This window comes from Chanodichthys erythropterus, chromosome 18 (genome assembly GCF_024489055.1).
Source record: "Chanodichthys erythropterus isolate Z2021 chromosome 18, ASM2448905v1, whole genome shotgun sequence".
In the NCBI taxonomy this organism is placed as follows: domain Eukaryota; kingdom Metazoa; phylum Chordata; class Actinopteri; order Cypriniformes; family Xenocyprididae; genus Chanodichthys; species Chanodichthys erythropterus.
Window position 1 is genome coordinate 4,671,148 of NC_090238.1, and position 21,163 is coordinate 4,692,310.

The 21,163-nt window shown below is 34.5% G+C and overlaps 2 protein-coding genes across 11 annotated transcripts in view; both read left to right on the plus strand.

Annotated features, from left to right (window-relative positions):
* Positions 1 to 477: 477 nt before the first annotated feature.
* Positions 478 to 17,648, plus strand: mocs3 (molybdenum cofactor synthesis 3). The gene is made up of 13 exons (XM_067366637.1): positions 478 to 577; positions 899 to 1,031; positions 1,128 to 1,220; positions 4,729 to 4,849; positions 4,921 to 4,995; positions 5,099 to 5,216; positions 6,694 to 6,802; positions 8,567 to 8,629; positions 8,746 to 8,909; positions 9,637 to 9,684; positions 9,928 to 10,024; positions 15,037 to 15,144; positions 16,934 to 17,648. The coding sequence occupies exons 1-13, from the start codon at positions 485 to 487 to the stop codon at positions 17,089 to 17,091; spliced, it is 1,380 nt and encodes a 459-aa protein (XP_067222738.1). The 5' UTR covers positions 478 to 484; the 3' UTR covers positions 17,092 to 17,648.
* Positions 17,649 to 18,728: 1,080 nt separating this feature from the next.
* Positions 18,729 to 21,163, plus strand: part of prkd3 (protein kinase D3) — a 76,813-nt gene continuing 74,378 nt past the window's right edge. For 5 of the 10 annotated variants that reach the window (XR_010892489.1, XM_067366708.1, XM_067366702.1 and 2 more), the window contains exon 1: positions 18,729 to 20,482. Coding sequence is in view for 9 of the 10 variants with exons in the window: in XM_067366708.1 (XP_067222809.1) it covers positions 20,198 to 20,482 (285 nt within the window). In the remaining variant the exon portion in view is untranslated. The remainder of the gene's footprint in view (positions 20,483 to 21,163) is intronic. The other 5 variants (XM_067366707.1, XM_067366704.1, XM_067366706.1 and 2 more) reach the window with 5 other exon arrangements.

The window sequence follows — 21,163 nt, forward strand, 5'->3', positions numbered from 1 at the left end:
CAGCTGCATATTAAAACTAATGCCAGTGATCTTGTGACATGACTGCCCATTTAGCAGGCGATTTTCACCCATAATCAGTGTATAAAACATTAACTGTAGTAGAAACAGTTCGCCTGAAGCGAAATACAGCGATAAAAGAGCAATTGTTATCTCAGTAATATTGTTTAACTGCAACCCTCATGTTACAAATCGAGATTCTTATTGTTTCAGGTTGTTCTACCATTTTAATATTCAATATAGTCAAGTCTTTTCAAAATTAATCTAATGACAATGAGTGTGTTATACATTCTCTCTCTCTCTCTATGGATCTGTTGTAATTACGCACTACGTGCGCTACACGTGCTCGCACACGCGTGGAACCCGGAAGTCTTCTGCAGTGTGATTTCTAGTTCTGTTTGTGCTGTTATTTAGACGCTACACTCGTATTTGATCGTTATAATAACTGCTTCTTCACAATAATCTGATATCGAGGTGACTGTTCGTGATGGATGATACAATTTTAAGTTTGAAGAACCAGCTCTTGGAAAGAGAGAGGGAGATTGCAGCTTTAAAGAAGAAACTTCATCAAGTGGAAAAGGTCTGCAGTCGTTATTCTGAGCAAATATTCAGATAGCAAAGCCTTTGTGTGATTCTTTACTGTTTTACCATTATTTATATATATATATATATATATATATATATATATATATATATATATATATATATGTTAATGTCAGACACTTAAACTCAACCCTATTACAGATATCTTTCTGAAGGCATAACATATACGAAAGGCATGGATTAATAGAACTAAAATGACAGATCATTATGGTCAAATATATAAGAAGAGCTCTTCTCAGTGCAGAGCATTTTCTTGTCTGAAAACTGAAAAAGTGTCCTGCTTCTCCCTTTTTTTCAGGGAAACTCAATATTAACAGAGTTACAGGAGAAAGTTACCAGTCTTTCACCGCTGAAATCAAACACAACACTGAACAATGATGACATCATGAGATACAGCAGACAGCTTCTCCTACCAGAACTGGGGGTTAAAGGTTGAACTATATTTTGGCTTTAAGCTTTATGATGTAGCTCATTTTCTTTTCCTTTCTTTTCTTTGCATTATATGAAGAAGTATCTTTTCTCCACAGGCCAGGTTGCCATGAGTAATACATCTGTTCTGGTTGTGGGATGTGGAGGTTTAGGTTGTCCTCTTGCGCAGTATCTGGCGGCAGCTGGGATAGGTAAAGTGAACGTGTTTAATATATACAAAGTGCTGTATAGTATAGGAGTTTATCTGTACAAGTAAGACCCTGTTTATGCCTGGTTTTGAAGGATTAGTTCACTTCAGAATTAAATTTTCCTGATAATTTACTCACCTCCATGTCATCCAAGATGTTTATGTCTTTCTTTCTTCAGTCGAAAAGAAATTAAGGTTCATTCCAGGATTTTTCTCCATATAGTGGACTTCAACAGGGTTCAACGGGTTGAAGGTCCAAATGTCAGTTTCGGTGCAGCTTCAAAGAGCTTTAAACCATACCAGATGAGGAATAAGGGTCTTATCTAGAGGAACAATCATAAAAAATAATATAACCACAAATGCTCATCTTGCACTGCTCTGCGATGTGCCACACATTATGTAATCATGTTGGAAAGGTCACGCGTGACGTAGACAGAAGTACCAATCCAGTATCTACAAAGCAAAGGTGCAAAGACTAAGTCAAATGCCCTTTAAAAAAAAAAAGGAACGTAGAGCCCTTTGAAGCTGCACTGAAACTGACATTTGGACCTTCAATCCACTGAACCCCAGTGAAGTCCACTATAAGGAGAATAATCCTGGAATGTTTTCATCAAAAACCTTCATTTCTTTTCGACTGAAGAAAGAAAGACATGAACTTTGGATGACATGGGGGTGAGTAAATTATCAGGAAAAGTTTATTTCTGAAGTGAACTAATACTTTAACAAGCGTTTTCGTCAGTCGGATCACAAGTGGACGACACTAAATACAGGTGTAGACAGGGTGTAAAACGTTTGCCTGCTTGTCCACTTCCAGAGGTAGTTGAAAACGCATTCAACCGCATTGCATTCATAGTGGAAATGCTCATGTGATCGAATGTGTTCGAATATCCGCAAAAGACACCTACTCTCCAGCTACTGACACAGTGCGTAAACATTATGGGAAGCAAGCTGGTTGAGGTATCGCGGCAGTCAGAGCAGAAACGAAAGCTGCTCTCCATGTTTTTTCACAGTGTCCTTTCGCGTTTGTATGTAAATAGTGCAAACATATTGTAAATTAGATCAAAAGATCTTGAAAAAGCCTATTCATTTACCCGCCCATAGAAACAATCAGGACAGAAGTGGACAAAAGAAATTGATTAAAACACCAGGTGTAAACAGGAATGTGTTTGCCTCGTCTATTTGTGATCCGATCAAACAAAACACATCTTAATACTGGGTGTAAACAGATCCTAAGTGACATGTATCTCTAACTAATTGTACTATCTGTAGAGTTAGGGTAGGATTAGGGCAATTTAAAGTTATCACTATAGTAATTACATCTAAATTACATCTAACGTGTAACAAGGTAACACTTTATTTTACAGTGTCCCACTTTATTTTAGGGTCTCATTTGTCAACATTAGTTAATGGATTAGCTAGCATGAACTAACAGTGAGCAATATATTTTATAAGCATTTTTTAATCTTTGTTAAAAGTAGTAAAAAGAATTTATATATATATATATATATATATATATATATAATGTGTTCCAAATTATTATGCAAGAGACAAATCAGTAAGATTTCTGTACAATAAACATTCATATTTTAGTTTTTCTAAGAAAATGTTTGTTTGTTTATTTATCCGTGTCTTTTTAGATAACTGGTATCAATCTCAGACAAAATAATTTGCCAGATCTATGGAAACCCTACTTAGAGGTTGTTCCACATTATTAAGCAAGTCACAGTTCTCATGCAATATGAGGAGGAAGAAAGATCTTTCTGAAGATGAAAAGCATGAAATGGTGCAATGTTGTGCAAAAGGCATGAAAACAACTAATATTGTGTGAAACTGAATGGAGATTATCAAATTATTTTAAGATTTGTGAGTGATTTAGAGCACAGCAGAACTCGGTCAGATAAAGGCTTATTAATGAAAGTTCCTGTCAAAAAAATGTATTGTATTAAAAGGGCAGCTATAAAAAAGCCAGTGTTGAGCAGCAAACAGGTATTTGAAGCTGCTGGTGTCTCTGGAGTCTCAAGATGCTCTCCATGCAGGCTGACAGTTGTGCGTAAAGATGCATTTTAGCCACTCCAAACCAAATCTAACAAAGAGAAACATTTACAGTGGGTTAAGATTAATAAATGCTGCAGTAATATTGTTAGTTAATGTTAACTAAATAAACTAATGTTAACAAATGAAACCTAATTGTAAAGTATTACCACTAATTTCTTTTTATAGATATAGTTTGTACAATTAAAATTTTATATACACTACCATTCAAAATTGTGAAATAATAATATTTTTAAATAAATAAATAATAATACTGTAGGATGCATTAGATGGATCAAAAAGGACAAACTTTTACTTGTTACAAAAGTTTCCTATTTCAAATAAATGCTGTTCTTTTGATTGTTCTATTCATCAAAGAATCCCGAAAATAATGATACCACAAAAATAACAAGCAGCACAACTACTTTTAAATTTAAAATTGTAATACTATTTGACAATATTACTGTTTTTATTGTATTTTGACCAAATAAATGCAGCCTTGGTGAGCAGAAGAGAAAAAAATGTTAGTTTTGAATGGTCTAGTTGTAATTAGTTAGAGAAAGTATTTCTTTTGTTTTACATTTACTTTTTAAAGGGTTAATTCACCCAAAAATGAAAATTCTGTCATTTATTACTTACCCTCATGCCGTTCCACACCTCTAAGACCTTCATTAATCTTCGGCACATAAATTAAGATATTTTGATGAAATCCGATGGCTCAGTGAGGCCTGCATTCAAAGCAATGACATTTCCTCTCTCAAGATCCATTAATGTACTAAAGACATATTTAAATCAGTTCATGTGAGTACAGTGGTTCAATATTAATATTATAAAGCGACGAGAATAATTTTGGTGCACCAAAAAAAAGAAGAAAAAAAAAAAAGACTTTTCAACAATATCTCTTGATTTGATCTGAATCAAATTCAGATTCAATTCGAATTGAATCAGTGACTCGGATATCCTATCAAATGGCTAAACTGCTGAAATCACGTGAGTTTGGCGCTCCGAGTCACTGATTCGATTCGTAAAGCTCCGAAGCAGTTTTGAAATCGGCCCATCACGAGATATTGTTGAAAAGTCAATATTTTGGGTTTTTTTGGTGCACAAAAATACTCTCATCGCTTTATAATATTAAGGTTGAACCACTGAACTCACACGAACTGATTTAAATATGTTTTTAGTACCTTTATGGATCCTTAGAGAGGAAATGTCATTGTTGTCAATGCAGGCCTCACTGAGCCATCGGATTTCAACAAAAATATCTTCATTTGTGTTCTGAAGATGAATAAAGGTCTTACTGGTGTGAAACGACATGAGGGTGAGTAATAAATGACATTATTTTAATTTTTGGGTGAACTAATCCTTTAATTTAAGATAAATTTTAGTTTGTGTCCCAAAACTTTCATGAAGACACAGGCCACAGCTGTAATTGTTGTACTGTGGCACTAGTTGGCAGTTGTTAATGTAGTTTGTGTTTTCAGGACGTTTGGGTCTGTTGGACTATGATGTGGTGGAGCTGAGTAACCTGCACCGACAGGTGCTTCATTCAGAACTGACTCAAGGTCAGCCTAAAGCCCTGTCTGCCGCCCAGGCCATCAGCAGGTACCATCTTACCTCACTAAACAAGCAGAGGTGTGAACGACTGAGAGCTGATGGCTTGTGATCTCTTCCAGGTTGAACTCCACGGTTCAGTGTGTTCCGTATCACCTCCAGCTCTCCAGAGAGAACGCCGTACAGCTCATTCAACAGTATCCACTCATTACCTGCTATTGAAAAGTGAATCTTGAACTTTTTCACAGATCTGTACAGTGCAAAACCCATTCATTTGGCTCCTTGACTTTGCGTCTTCATGTATGACATTGTGGCAGACTGTTCGGACAACGTTCCTACACGGTACCTCGTGAATGATGCCTGTGTTCTGGCCCGCAAGCCTTTAGTGTCAGCGAGTGCTTTACGAATGGAAGGACAGGTGAGCTCTCTTTTCACTATCTGAATCAAACCTGCAGCCAGTGAGCTGTACAATGGTATTTGAAGTTTTTATTTACAGTATTTGATCACACATTCTTAAAGGGACAGTTCAGCCAAAAATTTAAATCCTGTAGTAGTTTATTCACCCTCATGTTGTTCCAAAACTGCAAGACCTTTTTTTTTTCTTTTGTAGAACATAAAAATATATTTTATTATATTTTATATATATTTTTTTTGTCTATACAATGGAAGTCAATGGGCTGCAATGTTTTTTTTTTTAAATATCTTTGTTTGTGTGGTTCTGATGAAAGAAAGTTGAGAAAGGACAAGAACAAAGAAAGTACAGATGAATTTTAGTGTATTTATAAAATCATTAAGGACCACTTTTTCATGTCCAATACAGATACCGATTCTGCAGCCTCAATTATGTTCAGATTAAATTATGTAAAAATTATTATATTAGTGTGAATACATTGAGTGTAATTTTCTATCAGTGCCTATAGAAAATCATCAAACCCTTTTGAAATAGTTACTTTATTTGTCATACATCCTGAAATCAAAACCCATTCCAAAAAAACAAACAAACAACAACAAAAAAACCCCTTTTCCAGCATTATTTACATATTTGACCTTACAACAAAAAAGAATAACGGTGTTGGAAAAAATCATCAGTCCACTGATTTAATACTTCGTAGAGCCACCTTTTGCTTGAAATACAACCGTTCATCTTTTTGGATATGTCTGTACTAGTTTTGCACAACTAGATTGTGGAATATTTTCCCATTCTTCCTTGCAGAATTGCTCTAGTTCAGTTAAATTCCGTGGTGAGCGGCAATGGACTGCTCTCTTCAAGTCCACCCACAGGTTTTGGGATTTAATTCAAAATTCTGACTTGGCCACTCAGTGACATTCACTTTCCTATCCTCAAGCCATTGCGTTGTTGTTTTGGCGGTATGTTTAGGATCATTGTCTTGTTGGAAGGTAAATGCCTATCTTTAAATGTCCAGCAGAGCGATGCAGGTTTTCCTCAAGATTTTGGATGTACTTGGCAGCATCCATTTTCCCTTAAATCTATAAATCACTAAATTTATTCCTGTAATCAAAGCTGAATTTTCAGCATTATTACTTCATATGATTTTTCAGAAATAATGCTAGTATTCTGATTTAGTGCTCAAGAAACATTTTCTTATCATTATCAATATGGAAATCAGTTTAATATCTTCTTAATAAACTTTTTTTCCCCCCAGGATTCTAAAAAAAACCCTGCAGCATTTATAGACTTGAAATAGATTTGTAGGAATGTAAATGTATTTATTGTTACCTTTGATTAATTGATGCATTCTTTCTAAATAAAATGATTAATTTCTTCCAAAAAGAAAACAAAATCTTGCAGACCCCAAACTTTTGAATGTGCAATTTGATTCAGTGTGTTTTGAGTTAATGGGGGGATCTTGATGATTTAAATGTTTCTCTTGTAGCTCACAGTGTACAACTACAGAGGAGGGCCATGTTACAGGTGTTTGTACCCCTCACCACCTCCTCCTGAGACCGTCACCAACTGCTCTGATGGAGGGGTTCTGGGAGTGGGTCAGTCTGCCTCTTCATCATCATCTTCTCCACAATGTTCTATATTTATTTTAGCCAGAACTAGAATAGGTTAAAAAAAATACATTATTTTTCACATATTATATTTTCAGAACCTCTCTTCCCAGTCTGTCTGTAACGCTGTCTCTATGAATCTTCTGAAAAGCACAATGTGCTCTGATTGGTCGGCTGAACCAGTGTGTAGTGAATGGTTAAGTGCTTCATTCGGGTTTGGGAAACCATAACCACCAGTTTCAACACGCTACTAACTAACTCAACCAGGCCCCGGCCCTTTATTCTGCCTATACCTTGGGCATCAATTATTTAAATGAGGAATATTGTGATGTATTCATTCCTGGAAGAAAACTCAAGACTACGATGGAGGCGTTTCAGGGAGTTCAGAAACAGTGACACAGATATAGAGAATAACCTCCTGCTGAAGTGACTTTGTAACTTACCAGAGCTTTTTTGTGCTCAAACAGCACATTACACACTGAAGAGAGTTGAACGTGAAAAAGCATAATAGGTCCTATTTAATTTAAGAATAAAGTTTGAAATTCACTGACTTTGTTCGCTAGACAATGGAAAGTAATGATGTCATTGTAACATTTGCATACTAAATTGTAGTTGGTCTTCCATTTTGTATGGCGTATGCTGAGTGTCTTGACAAAGGCGAAGCTTCTGTTTCTTTCACACAAAACTGAAGCCTAAATTCTTTGATGATAATATAAAACGACAATACTGTTCCTATTTTGCAAGCACTGGTACAGTATGTCCTTTTTTTTGCTGCAGATCTTACCTTGATGACTGTTTTTAAATGATTAGTTCACTTTTAAATAAAATTTTCCTAATAATTTACTCACCCCCATGTCATCCAAGATGTTCATCTCTGTCTTTCTTCAGTCGAAAAGAAATTAAGGTTTTTGATGAAAACATTCCAGGATTATTCTCCTTATAGTGGACTTCAATGGGGTTCAACGGGTTGAAGGTCAAAATTACAGTTTCAGTGCAGCTTCAAAGGGCTTTAAACGATACCAGACGAGGAATAAGGGTCTTATCTAGAGAAACCATTGGTCATTTTCAAAAAAATACGACTGTATATGCTTTATAAACACAAATGATCACCTGGCATGTGCTTCCGCTTTCCGCGTTCTTCAAAAAGCTTACACTGAATGTCCTACGCCTTCCCTATTCTACTTATGGAAAAAATGTAACTGGTGCTGCGTTCGTTCCATAAGTAGAATAGGGAAGGCGTAGGACATTCAGCGTAAGCTTTTTGAAGAATACGGAAGTGCGGTTTTGGTGGAAGCACTTGGAAGGCGATATTTTGTTTATATAAAGCATATACATATAAATTTTTTTTTTTTTTTTCTCGAAAATGACCGATCGTTTCGCTAGATAAGACCCTTGCTCCTCATCTGGTATCATTTAAAGCCCTTTGAAGCTGCACTGAAACTGTAATTTTGACCTTCAACTGTCTGGAGGCCATTAAAGTCCACTATAAGGAGAAAAATCCTGGAATGTTTTCATCAAAAACCTTCATTTCTTTTCAACTGAAGAAAGACAGACATGAACATTTTGGATGACATGGGGGTGAGTAAATTATCAGGACAATTTTATTTGAAAGTGGACTAATCCTTTAAGTTATTTCTGACTTTTAAAAAAGTGAATATGAATTCTTCTTCTGTAATTACCCCATAATCCCATTATTATAAGTTCATGTTGCAGTGTTCTGTATTGTAAGTGTCTTGTTTTGATACTTTGCAGTGCCTGGTATAATGGGCTGCCTTCAAGCATTAGAAGTTCTGAAAATTGCATCCGGCCAAGGATGTATCCTTTCTACCCTTAATGACATCCTAAACTGAAACAATTACAGCTTTTAAGCACACTTATTACCATACTGTAGGCATAACATAATGAACAAACTCCTTAACTGCGCAGTTCAGCCTCATTTGAGCAGCAGCTGTTGATGTTTGATGGCCAGGAGGGGCGTTTCCGGTCCATACGGCTGCGGCCCAGGCAGGCTGAGTGCGCGGTGTGTGGAGAGACGCCCACGGTCACAGAGCTCCAGGACTATGAGCAGTTCTGTGGCTCCGCTGCTACGGATAAGGTCTGAGGATGAGGAAATCTCCCACTTTCCTTCCTATAGTCATAATTAGCTGTGGTTGATTGTCACACACTTATTATGGAAAGTGTGTTTAGCAGAGATTGCTTGCGTTGCGACTAAATGCCACTCTTGAGCTTTGAAGTATATTTGTGTAATATAGTTAATTACAGGTTTGCATAAAATTCTGAGATTGCATTTCACTGTTTTTATTGATTTTTGAGGAATTCTGAATTTTTTCGTGCAAGTGAGATGAGTAAATGCATGTTCGCATTTAGTCTAGAACTACAATAACCATCATGTTTACACACAGCGCACACAACACCTCTGACCTTTATTTCTCTCAACATAGAGATATCAGTCAATAAATGTGAAAAAGTAACTTAGATATTTTGTTGTAAATTGAAAATGTAATGCATTACTTTACTAGTTACTTAAGGTAATCTGATTACATGACTCGTTCAGTGTAATGTAGTGTAATTACCCCCAACACTGCAGCACACATTGAACGTAACTGTATTATTAAACGTAGGAAATTATTTTTATAAGTATTATTAAACTTAGGAAAAGGAAACTTTTTTCATCCACGGCAAACACATTCAGTCAAAAATCAGCTCTAAAACCAAAAAGGTTTAAGGTAAAGTCTGAGACGGGCACCTGATTTGTTTTAAATGACGTGTAATGAAAACCGCTGCTGATTTATTCTGTTATTTCGGTTTCATTTCATTTACAGTGTCGGAGGCTGAATCTCCTAACCAAAGAACAGAGAGTCTCTGTGCAGGTAGTACAGTTATTTGTCATAATTCTGGGCATGCAGAGGAATGTAATGAGGGGAGTTTGAATTTCCATTTGGTAGTTTAGATTATATCTTTAGCAGAACTGCTCTATGTTAGCCAGTTCATTACTGATTTTTGTGGAAGTGTGTGCAGCTGGTCATTATATAAAGCAGATCTGGTCTGTCACCTTGCATTTCTGTGTAGCTTACCTCCTCAAATATTGCACATATATTTGTCTTTCATTACAGGAGTATAGAGCCATTTTGGACAGCTCAACCCCTCATCTCCTCCTTGACGTACGGCCCAAAGTAGAGGTGGACATTTGCCATCTGTCAACCTCAATCAGTATCCTTTCCCATGATCTCCCTGCAACAGTTTAGTATTAGATATTTGCTTCATTAAAATATACATAAGTTTAACCAAGTGAGTCAGAAGTGCACTACAGAATTTCAGATGTTCCTAATTAGTTGCGCCTGCTAAGGTGAGTTATACTATTTTGTTTGTTCAAATCCCTAACCAAAAACCTACTGTAACTCGTCCTTCATTCATTTTCAATTCATTTTTAATTTTATGTTAATGCTGCAAATTACCTATATTATTAATGTTGTACTAGATGCACTTTTTTTTAGAAGCTTTTCATCACATCTATACTGGTTAGCTACACTACCGGTCAAAAGTTGGAAATAATTAAAGGTGCCCTAGAATCAAATAAATGTATTTATCTTGGCATAGTTAAATAACAAGAGTTCAGTACATGGAAATGACATACAGTGAGTCTCAAACTCCATTGTTTCCTCCTCCTCATATAAATCTCATTTGTTTAAAAGACTTCCGAAGAACAGGCGAATCTTAACATAACAACTACTGTTACGTAACAGTCGGGATCATTAATATGTACGCCCCCAATATTTGCATATGCCCGCTCATGTTCAAGGCATTACACAAGGGCAGCCAGTATTAACATCTGGATCTGTGCACAGCTGAATCATCAGACTAGGTAAGCAAGCAAAAACAATAGTGAAAAATGGCAGATGGAGCAATAATAACTGACATGATTCATGATATCATGATATTTTTAGTGATATTTGTAAATTGTCTTTCTAAATGTTTCATTAGCATGTTGCTAATGTACTGTTAAATGTGGTTAAATTTACCATCGTTTATTACTGTATTCACGGAGACAAGAGCCGTCGCTGTTTTCATTTTTAAACACTTGCAGTCTGTATAATTCATAAACACAACTTCATTCTTTATCAATCTCTCCAACAGTGTGTAATGTTAGCTTTAGCCCGTTAGCCACGGAGCACAGCCTCAAACTCATTCAGAATCAAACGTAAACATCAAAATAAATACTTTACTCACATGATCCGATGCATGCATGCAGCATGAATGATGAACATCTTGTAAAGATCCATTTGAGGGTTATATTAGCTGTGTGAACTTTGTTTATACACTGTATTACAGTCGAGAGCTCGGGGGGCCAGATTTAAAGGGGTCGCAGCCTGAATCAGTGCATAGTTAATGATGCCCCAAAATAGGCAGTTAAAAAAATTTAAAAAATCTATGGGGTATTTTGAGCTGAAACTTCAGACACATTCAGGGGACACCTTAGACTTATATTACATCTTGTGAAAGAATGTTCTAGGGCACCTTTAAGATTTTTTAAATCTTTTTGAAAGACTTATGCACATTTATTTGATCGAAAATACAGTAAAAACTGTAATATTGTGAAATATTACATTTAAAAAAAAAAATTGTATTTGAATATATTTTAAAATGTTATTTATTTCTATGATGGCAAAGCTGTCACATGATCCTTTAGAAATCATTCTAATATGCTGATTTGCTGCTCACTTACTATTATTAGTTCTTATTATTATCAATGTTCAAAACAGTTTTTACTGCTTAATATTTATGTGGAAATCATATTACATTTTTTTTTCAGGATGCGTTGATGGAAAAAAAAAAAGAACAGCATTTATTTGAAAAATAAATCTTTTGTAACATTATAAATTTGCTGTCACTTTAAATTCATTTAAAGAATCCTTACTGAATAAAATTATTAATTTCTTCTTCTTTTGTTTCTTCTTCTTAAACTTTAAATAGTAGTCTATCACAGTTTCCACAAAAGTATAAGCTGCACGACTGTTTTCAACAGTGATAATAATAAGTGTCATGTCTTTCTTGTGCACCAAATCAGAAATTCAAAATACAAGAGTTCTTGTTAATTGTAATATAGTGCCCAATATTACTGTTTTACTGAATTTTTGATCAAATAAATGCAGAAGAGACTTAAAAACATTAAAAATCTTAATTATTCCAAACTTTTGACCGGTAGTGTGGCTATTGCCTCTCAGACAACTTATCAGCGAGTCAGATTTCATACTGGGTAATGTATTAAAAAAGTAAAATAAAATGAAAATATTATGTATTCTTTACTCTATCACTGCAAAAAAGTGTAATATATAAATGTTAAAATGTTTAAACTCACTAAATTATACATAAGGAAAACAAAAGCATAGTCTAACTGTTAACAGAGGTGGTTCTGCTGGATCACCCATATTCTCTCAACTCAACACAGTAACATTTTACTGTCATTTCTTTTTCTTGTTAATGTAAGGGACTCTTAATTAAGATCCCATTGCAATTTCTTGTGTAAAGTTTATGATGCACGGAAATGCATATTCTAAGCTTAGTTTTTGGGCTAATTTCTCGCTACAGGCTCTTCATGCCACGGCACACATACTCAACTAGTTGACAGTGGCCAAGTTTCCATCCACTTTTTGCTGTTTTATCGACAAAGTGAATGTGTGTAAAAAAAGATTCAGTCTCCAGACTGTTTTCACCCAGTTGGCCTTTTATCGATAAAATGGTTTGTATAATAATGATGCCATCCCTAAAAAAAAAAAAAACCCACATTGTCAGATAAGTTTTGTTGTATCGCTTAAAAAAAAAAATCTGCCCTTAATTCACCAGATTACTGCTTACTATTTTCATGAATAATAAGCCTATTACTAAATTAGGAAATATTAGGAAATCAAAAATCACGCTGAAGTGGGACAGCATGGAACAAGTGCCTTTATGTGACAAAGCCCATGGGTTTGGACACAGGGCAGCTCATTTGTCCTGTACACAATTTTAGGGTCTATAAAAAAGATTGGTACAGTGAAATGTTCGGGCATCTTTAATGTAAGCCTCAAACTTGCAGTCAAGCCAGTCGCGGTTTGACGTGGCCGAGAACGCCTAGTCATTCAAATAAAAACAAGTTGTTCGGTCTGGTTTCAGAGTTTGAGTTCTCAGATTTTTTTTTCTTCATAGACAGATGCAGCTTTTATTTGTTTAGGCCTAAATGTAACTTTTTTTTTTAAATGATATAGCTTAACTGATGCAGTCTTAACAATTCTAAAATTCATTTAGAGCTTTTTGGATTCAACCCACCTTATTATCGTAATTTGTTTGAGATAAAATTATATTACATATTAATAAATAGTAGTCCTGTTTATAAAAATATTTTATTAACAAGCATGTTCGTGATTTTCATTTGTCAAGTATCCAGCTTCTGAGCATGAAATAATGGTTTTATGACATTAATTTTATTTATTCAGATAGAGAAGTAATGTTTATTTTCCTTTTCTTTTTTTTTTTTTACTGCATTGGAAACGTATTTTTGACGAGCTGCAGAGATTTTCAAGGCACTATATTTTCCTCATCCATTTGAAACAAAACTTTATTTTATTATTATTAAATTGTATAGACCTACATAACATTATTTTTATAATTAAGTACAAAAAAAAAATACTTGTTAATAAGTCTATTAAGATCAATACTTGATCCTCAAGCCATATTCAGAAACGGGTGCAGCTGTAGCTATTATTTTTCAGATTAACTTATATTAGATTGTAGATTGAAAAGAATGCTTGGACTATTATTTTTTAAAATGGGAGAAACATCTGCCTATTCAGAATGTATGCACTGTAAAAAATATTGTTGCAATTAGCTATCACAACTTATTTCATCTCATTATCATCAGAATAGCTTTCCCGGATTTAACTTAAAATAACTCAAATATCCAAGTTGTCGCTTAATACACTTTCACGTTTTAAGTTGACTAAATTTAAAATGTTAAGGCAGCACAAACACTTTAAGTTAAAACATTTTTTTTGTAGTGTACAGAATGCAATTTGACTTTTTCATCTTCAGAATAAAACAAATGATACATATTAAATGGAACATCAAATTATGATGTGCAATCAAGAAAATACATAAAATTACAAAAATAAGGATGAATGATGTTTGAGAGGTGCATCTTACACTGTAAACCCAAATGCTCAAAATACTTAATTGATTTGAGTAGGACAAACTTAAATTTAACAAATTAGTTAAAGTTAGCACATGCAGCTTGGTTTGAGATCAGGTATGTTACATGTTTTAAGTTTCTGTACTCATTCAATAAGTGCACCATTCTTTTGTTAACATGTTAGCAAATTAGCAAGTTGGCATTTTCGAAATGTTCTTATTTGGGTTGACAATGAAGTAAATAACTCAAAATAAAAAAGTTAATTAACTAAATATTTTATGTTAATTGCTATCAAAATGTACGAGTTGGCTAACTCAGTACTTCAAGTTAGGAGCAGTTATCATGCACGAGCACTACAAACTCAAAACTTGATAGTTCTGCTTACTTAAAATTGGGAACATCATAACTCAAAAAATTGTTGTAACTGATTACCTCAAATATTTTTAGTTAGCCCAACTTATTCTGGTTTACAGTGTATTCTTACCAATAGTAATAAAATAATTGTTATGCCTATACAATTTAATAACATGAATGTAATAGATTTAATGCGCCATTGAATATTACAGAAACGGTGCTTTAACGGGAGCAGAATATAGGCTAATTCTGTCATGTGACACCAAATTTATTTGCGTTAAAGCCCTTTCTCTTGACAAAAAGTGTTTCCAAACTAATTTTTCATGACATTTGAAGTATCAACATAGAATTTATATGCTAAAGATAAATGGAAAAAGATTGTGTTGACATTTGCAAAAAATTCAGCTTCCAAAATCCTTGGATGGAAACCTATTGAAATGATCACCCACCATAATGACCATTTCACTTAGCGGGTGTTCATTTTGTACTCTCGTTTCTTGATGTTTTTGGTCCGGTACTGTAAAGAGCCAGATCTGTAGTAGACCTTGTGTAGTGTGAGAAGAGATCTGATTGGTTTAGAATGTTGGTGCTTTAGAATCCTGTGAGCAGATTTAGTGATTATTTCGCCTGGTTATTTAGTGTGTGATTTATTTAGGTGGCGTGAGAGTTAATTCCTTCAGTTTAATTTTCTTACCTTGCATGACAGACATTCCACTTGCTAGTTTAGAGGATAAAAAGGCTGAGCACATCACACTTTTAAAAGATACTATTGGCAAACTCAAACAACAGATGAACATCAAATCTCAAGTCCCAGGTAAGAACCAACATCGTTTTTTGTTATATTCCATTTTTTGGTCATTAATGTTTAACACTTCCTTCTCCTGCATCTCAGTTCTTTCTGCTCAAACAAACGTGGTTTTGAAAATTAAGTGCACACTGAACATCACTATGTGCAGGCATGGAAATTGATGGTGTTGAGCCGTACATAGTGATCCTATCTTTATCCACAATAAGCGCTCGTCTGTATGCCAAATGCCATCCCTCATTAGACGTGTTGAGTATTCTGAGCACAGAGGAGGCGTAATCTGAGTTTTCTCAAGCTAATTAAGCATTCAGGGCAGAGTATTGACAGCTACCTCGATTTTCTTGGATGGCCGATGAAGGTGGTGGTGATGAGGTTGCTAAGCGATTATTTTCCAACACAGAAATGGCTTAGTCATCAGATAAAGCTGGCCTTGTGTTGAATAATCAAGTAGTTTTTAGTCTTGTATTTTTAGATTTTTTTTAAAAATGAGATGTGAGTCTGTTTAAACTAATCGTATAAGCCTTGATTTCTTTCTTTACATCAAAGAATACTGAAATAAATTCACATTTTATAAAGCAATAATAATAAAGCACTAATAACTGTTTTGAACATTGATAATAATAACTATTATCAATATCTGAACATCAATAAAAATTGGTAACAGCACAAGTTCAGCCTATTAGAATGATTTCTGAAGGATCATGTGACCGGCAATCAAAATTAAATTAAATTTAAAAATATATTAAAATAGAAAAGAGATATTTTATGTTTTAATAATATTTCACAATATTATTTTTTTTTTTTCAAATAAATGCAGCCTTTGTGAGCAGAAGAGACTTCTTTCAAAAACATTTAAAACATGTTAATTATTCCAGAGTTTTGTCCAAAGGCCTTAATAATAATAATAATAAACAAAGATATGACATCCAAAGTATGTAAGGTAGTACAACTAGATCTCTTTTATTGAATCCAAAAGTTTTTAATTGTATTTTGCTCCATAAAAAAAGGTATTTTAAAGATTTTTAAGAGTCAAAAGGTCATTCGGTTTAACCGTACAAAGGCAAATACAGTCATTTAATTTGTGATTAAATTTCTTAAAAAGTAATAAATGTATATTTTTTTTATTCTGGCATGATTTTATAACTTCATATATCAACATAGTGCAAAATGGTATTCAAATTTTGTGTAGAAGTCATTGTTTTGTTATGAGAAAGAATGTCCGGAAAAATTAATTTCATTGATGTCATTCGGAGCAACCAATATAAAGGGACCATTATGAAGTCTTGCATTCAATGTCATGTGACAGGATGTGACATCATTCAGACACCTATAAAGGACCGCATGGTCATGAAGCAAAGTGACTAACTCTCTTTTTACTATTTGAAAAATCCATATTTTCATTCATACGCATGTCCCGAAACATCAGGTCATTTGGTACAACCGCTATAATACATGGATAATGTTGTAATATTTTAAAAACTTGTACTAAATATAAAATGTTTGATTGTCCTTTTGCTAGATAGCTAGATATCAGCCTGCTAGCATTGTTTGAAAATTTCGTCATTCGGTAAAACCAAAATTTTGGTTAAACTAAATGACTTCCATCTTGTAAAAAATTACAAAATCAGTGTTACACTTTTAAAACACTTTTAAAAACCTTATACATCATTTACCCCTATATATATAATTTGGCAAATAATTTTTTGATAAAAATCTTCTTGTGCTGTATGATTGGAGTGAATGAGCTTGGACTGAATAATCTTAATTTTTCTGTATGTTTACCTTTATTGTCTTACAGTGTTTGTGGTGTGCAAACTTGGCAATGACTCCCAGAAGGCAGTTCAGGTCCTGGAGAAAATGTCTGGCCTGGAAATTGAGCAGATCACTGTGAAGGACATCAGTGGAGGATTGATGGCCTGGGCGAAGAACATAGACCGCTCTTTTCCTCAATACTGACAGTCGTTAACCGCCTGTACTGATTTCATGAATGAAAGCAATAAAGTTCAAATGATTTTCTCTTTTAGTCTATTTACTTTTAGTCATTTTACTTCATTTATGCTATTATTGGTTTGATTTTTTTTATGGCACCTCATCACTCCCCTGCCTTTTTTTTTTTTTTTTATTGTGTCATTTAATGTGTGTGATACATTCTGATTTCTCATTTATATTGATTCTGGTAGTTATTCTTACTCTGCATTTAATTTAATTTCATATAAGCTTGTTGTGAATATTTAGATATATTGACTTTGTTCATAATTTTTTTGTTTACCTTACAGGCAGCATTTAAAAACAGCATGACCACCCATAGTGGGAAATCTACTCACCTTCTGATAAAAGTTGATATATTTCACATATTTACAATATTTGGAGGGGACTTACATGTTTTAAAAGTTGTTGAGTGTTAACTTATTACGTTAATGTTGAAATTTTATGAATTTAATTTTTACATTTTTCATAATTTGTCTGTAAATGTTTGTATCACCCATGTGACGTTGCCGTTTGGGAGTATAAATCAATTGAAAACAGAATGAATGTTTGTCAATGCGTATTACAACATAGCCAGGTTTTTTAAACATTTGTTCTCTCATAACTTAAACTAAACATTCTTTGTAAAATTATTTTGAATAATAAGTATAATGCCTATTTATGAATATATTGTATAATATTTAATACGCAGATTTCAAAGCCCTATAAATGATCAATACGACCAAAACTTTGCTGAAAAACTTGTACACAATCTACTTCATGCCTTTTGTCCTCTGATTGATAATTCATACTTTTTTTATCAAGTAAAGTCTTTTTTTATCTTAAAGTAAATGTAAGATAAACATTTATTGTACTGAAGCAACTGGGGTTTACTTATTATTCGTACATTATTTTTTAATGTTAAATATTAAAAATGATTTTGACTTTTTTATGTTAATGTAAAATGTCAAATACATTACATTACAAACACAACAGACTTTTGGGGAACATTTATTTGTCCATCTCCCAATTATTGATTTGCATATATATGCCATAAAAGCCTGATGTGTGTGTGTGTGTGTATATAATATGATACTCAACAAAAAAACAGGCTTTTATGGCACATACATGCAGTTCATTGCAAATTATAATTGGGAGATGGACAAATAAATGTTCCCCAAAAGTCTGTGGTGTCATTTTTTGACATTTACATTAACATTAAAAAAAAAAAAAAATGCATGAATAATCAAGTAAACTCAAGTTGCTTCAGTACAATAAATTATTCAGTATATAAATTAGTTTATCTTACATTTACTTTATAAAAATCATTAACGATTTCTGAGCAAAAAAGACTTGATAAAAAAAGTATGAATTATCAATCAGAGGACAAAAGGCATGAAGTAGATTGTGTACAACAAGTTTTTCAGCAAAGTTGTGGTCGTATTGATAATTTTTAGGGCCTAGAAATCTGCGTATTAAATATTATACAGCATTATACAATATATTCATAAATAGGCACTTCATATTGTTCAACAGAATTTTACAAAGAATGTTTAGTTTAAGTTATGAGAGAATAAATGTTTTAAAAATGTGGCTATAATGTTGTAACACACATTGACAAACAAGCTTTCTGTTTTCAGTGGATTTATACTCCCAAACAGCAACGTGACATGAGTGATACAAACATTAGCATAAAAAATAAAAGAAAAATTTAAAATAAAACAAAAAACAAAACAAAACATGGAATTGTATTATTTTGTGTCCTAAGAATATGGAAAATAGCAATACATTAATTTTCTGATGTCTCTTTATGGTCTTGCCCTTTTTAGGGTTAACAAACTTTGTTAAACAACGCTTATCAGGTCATTAATGTGTATTGAAATAACTAGAAATATAATGCATAAATCAAGTTTTATTTTATATTTCAACGAACTACTGAACCGTTCCGTTTACGTTATCTTGAAATCAACGCGATAATTATGAGTTTAGTGGACTATCGCAAGCGTCATTGCGTCATAGTGTCGTGGAATGACGCCGCTAGAGGGCGCGAGCACTCGCTCCGCGCTCACATAACGGAAACTGCGCGTGAGAGACATGCGCGCGAGCCAGAGAGAGAAAGAGAAAAACATTTCTGCACTTATGAAGCTCAACTTCACTTCTACAGCTCGACAGACCTGCCATTTCCTTCAGGTTTTACTTTCTCTCTTCATGCGGCGTTCGTTATTCGCCCGCGGGGATGGAGAGCACGTATTAAGACGCGTGTAATGTGACATGAAAAGAGGAGAGAAAGTTTTCAAATCGAGCTCGTGAAACCGAGCGATGGTTAACTGGCTAAATTAAACCCCAGAAGCTTTAAAAAGAAACCCCGAAGCTTTCAAGTGCTCGCTTTCCATTGATAGTAAGCTTTTTTCCCCCTTCATCTTGTGTGGGAAACGCCTTTCCAGCTTTAAAGGTATGTTTCTTCTCTTTTCCTCTTCTCTCCAGTGTGTCTGTTTCGTCTCGAGATTCAGTTGTTCATGCTGCATGATGATAAAGCTTGAACAAAGTCATTGTATAACTTGTTTTGCTGGTATTTGTGGTCTTGTGCCAGTTATGTGATCTAGAGTGGGAGGGTCTCCAGATGTGCTTCCAGATGTGAGCTGGAGTTCTTCATGGCAAAAGACAAAAATGTGCAAAACTCTTCCAGAATACATGGAGTTTGAGTTCACACTCGTTCAGTAACTTGCTATGCTTATGGATACTGGCTAAATGAGGGAATTGTGGAATAAAGTTGAATCTGTTTTTGTTTCAAACAGATATGAGGAGCCGGATTACAATGGAAACCACTTTGTCAAGCATCATGCTGGCATCCTGATTGCTCAGCTGTGGAGTGACACAATATCAATTCAGCATGTACGACATATGCTGGATAATGCACGGACAGCCATGAATATCCATGTTTCCAGAGGGTGACGTAGCCGAAAATAGGCGCCTTATTCCACGGATTGCACATGACTGTGGCAGTTCTGTTCACCTGGCCTAGGACAGAAGAATATCGTGTTTAATCAGCCACGTTGTCTGTTTTACACAGTTTACTTTCAACCTGTGGAGGTAACTAATGTCTGCCAGTAGTAGCACCTCTCCTCTGACCTTACCTAAACCCTTCGTCCACTCTCAGCATCAGACTGCACCCCCAACCCCCTCTCCATCACCCAGCCCGCCGGTGCCACTCTACGTCCGCCTCTCCAATGGGAATCACAGCGTCCCGAGCCCCACCAGCTCCCTTCACGGAGTGTCCTTCCTCCTCCAGATCGGACTTACCAGGGAGATGGTCACCCTGGAGCCGCACGATCTGTCACTCAGCTCGGTGAAAGACCTGGTCTGCTCCATAGTCGATCAAAAGGTAATACGTTAACAGATATATATATATATATATATATATATATATATATATATATATATATATATATATATATATATATAATTTTTTTTTGTTATTTGCATGATCTGCTCACTTTCATCTGAATCTAGGCCCTTGGTCACACATGTACCTATCAAATCTCTACACAAGCTTAATATTTAGAGCGCATGATTATTTTTGAAATTGAATTCTGTTCATTTTTCTAAAAGGGTGAGACTAATTGACTGATGCGAGTTCATTCCTGTAATCTTCAGGAAGTTGATTTAGGTGGATGAGCATGAGGAGCATTAGTGACTGATTAAAGAACACATTTCATTCAATCTCATCTAAATCTGCTTTGATCCACTCGCATTTCCACAAACACGGCAGATGAGGTGGGATGCGTTTCCGCTGGTCAGATGGCGAAGCCAATGATTGTGAATTTTTGACCTCAATCAGTAGGAACTTAGTGTTAGAGTAAATGTTATTTGGATGAATATAATTTGGATACTGTGATTGCTAGGCCATTTCTGTTGTGTGTTAGTGGTTTGTAGGACATTCTAGGTAGTTTAGATGTTAGAGAGAGATACTGATACAGTGTTGATAGTTTAAATGACAGATACACAGAGAGGCAGTTGGAGTTAGAAATCACAATCTCAAAGAGACAGACTCACTCAAGTGAAA

Excerpts from the sequence above, each read along its gene's own strand:
- mocs3 (XM_067366637.1), top strand. The coding sequence starts at position 485 with ATGGATGATACAATTTTAAGTTTGAAGAACCAGCTCTTGGAAAGAGAG. Across the intron at positions 1,032-1,127 it reads ACCAGAACTGGGGGTTAAAG|GCCAGGTTGCCATGAGTAAT; the intron begins GTTGAACTATAT and ends TTTTCTCCACAG. Across the intron at positions 5,217-6,693 it reads CTTTACGAATGGAAGGACAG|CTCACAGTGTACAACTACAG; the intron begins GTGAGCTCTCTT and ends TTTCTCTTGTAG.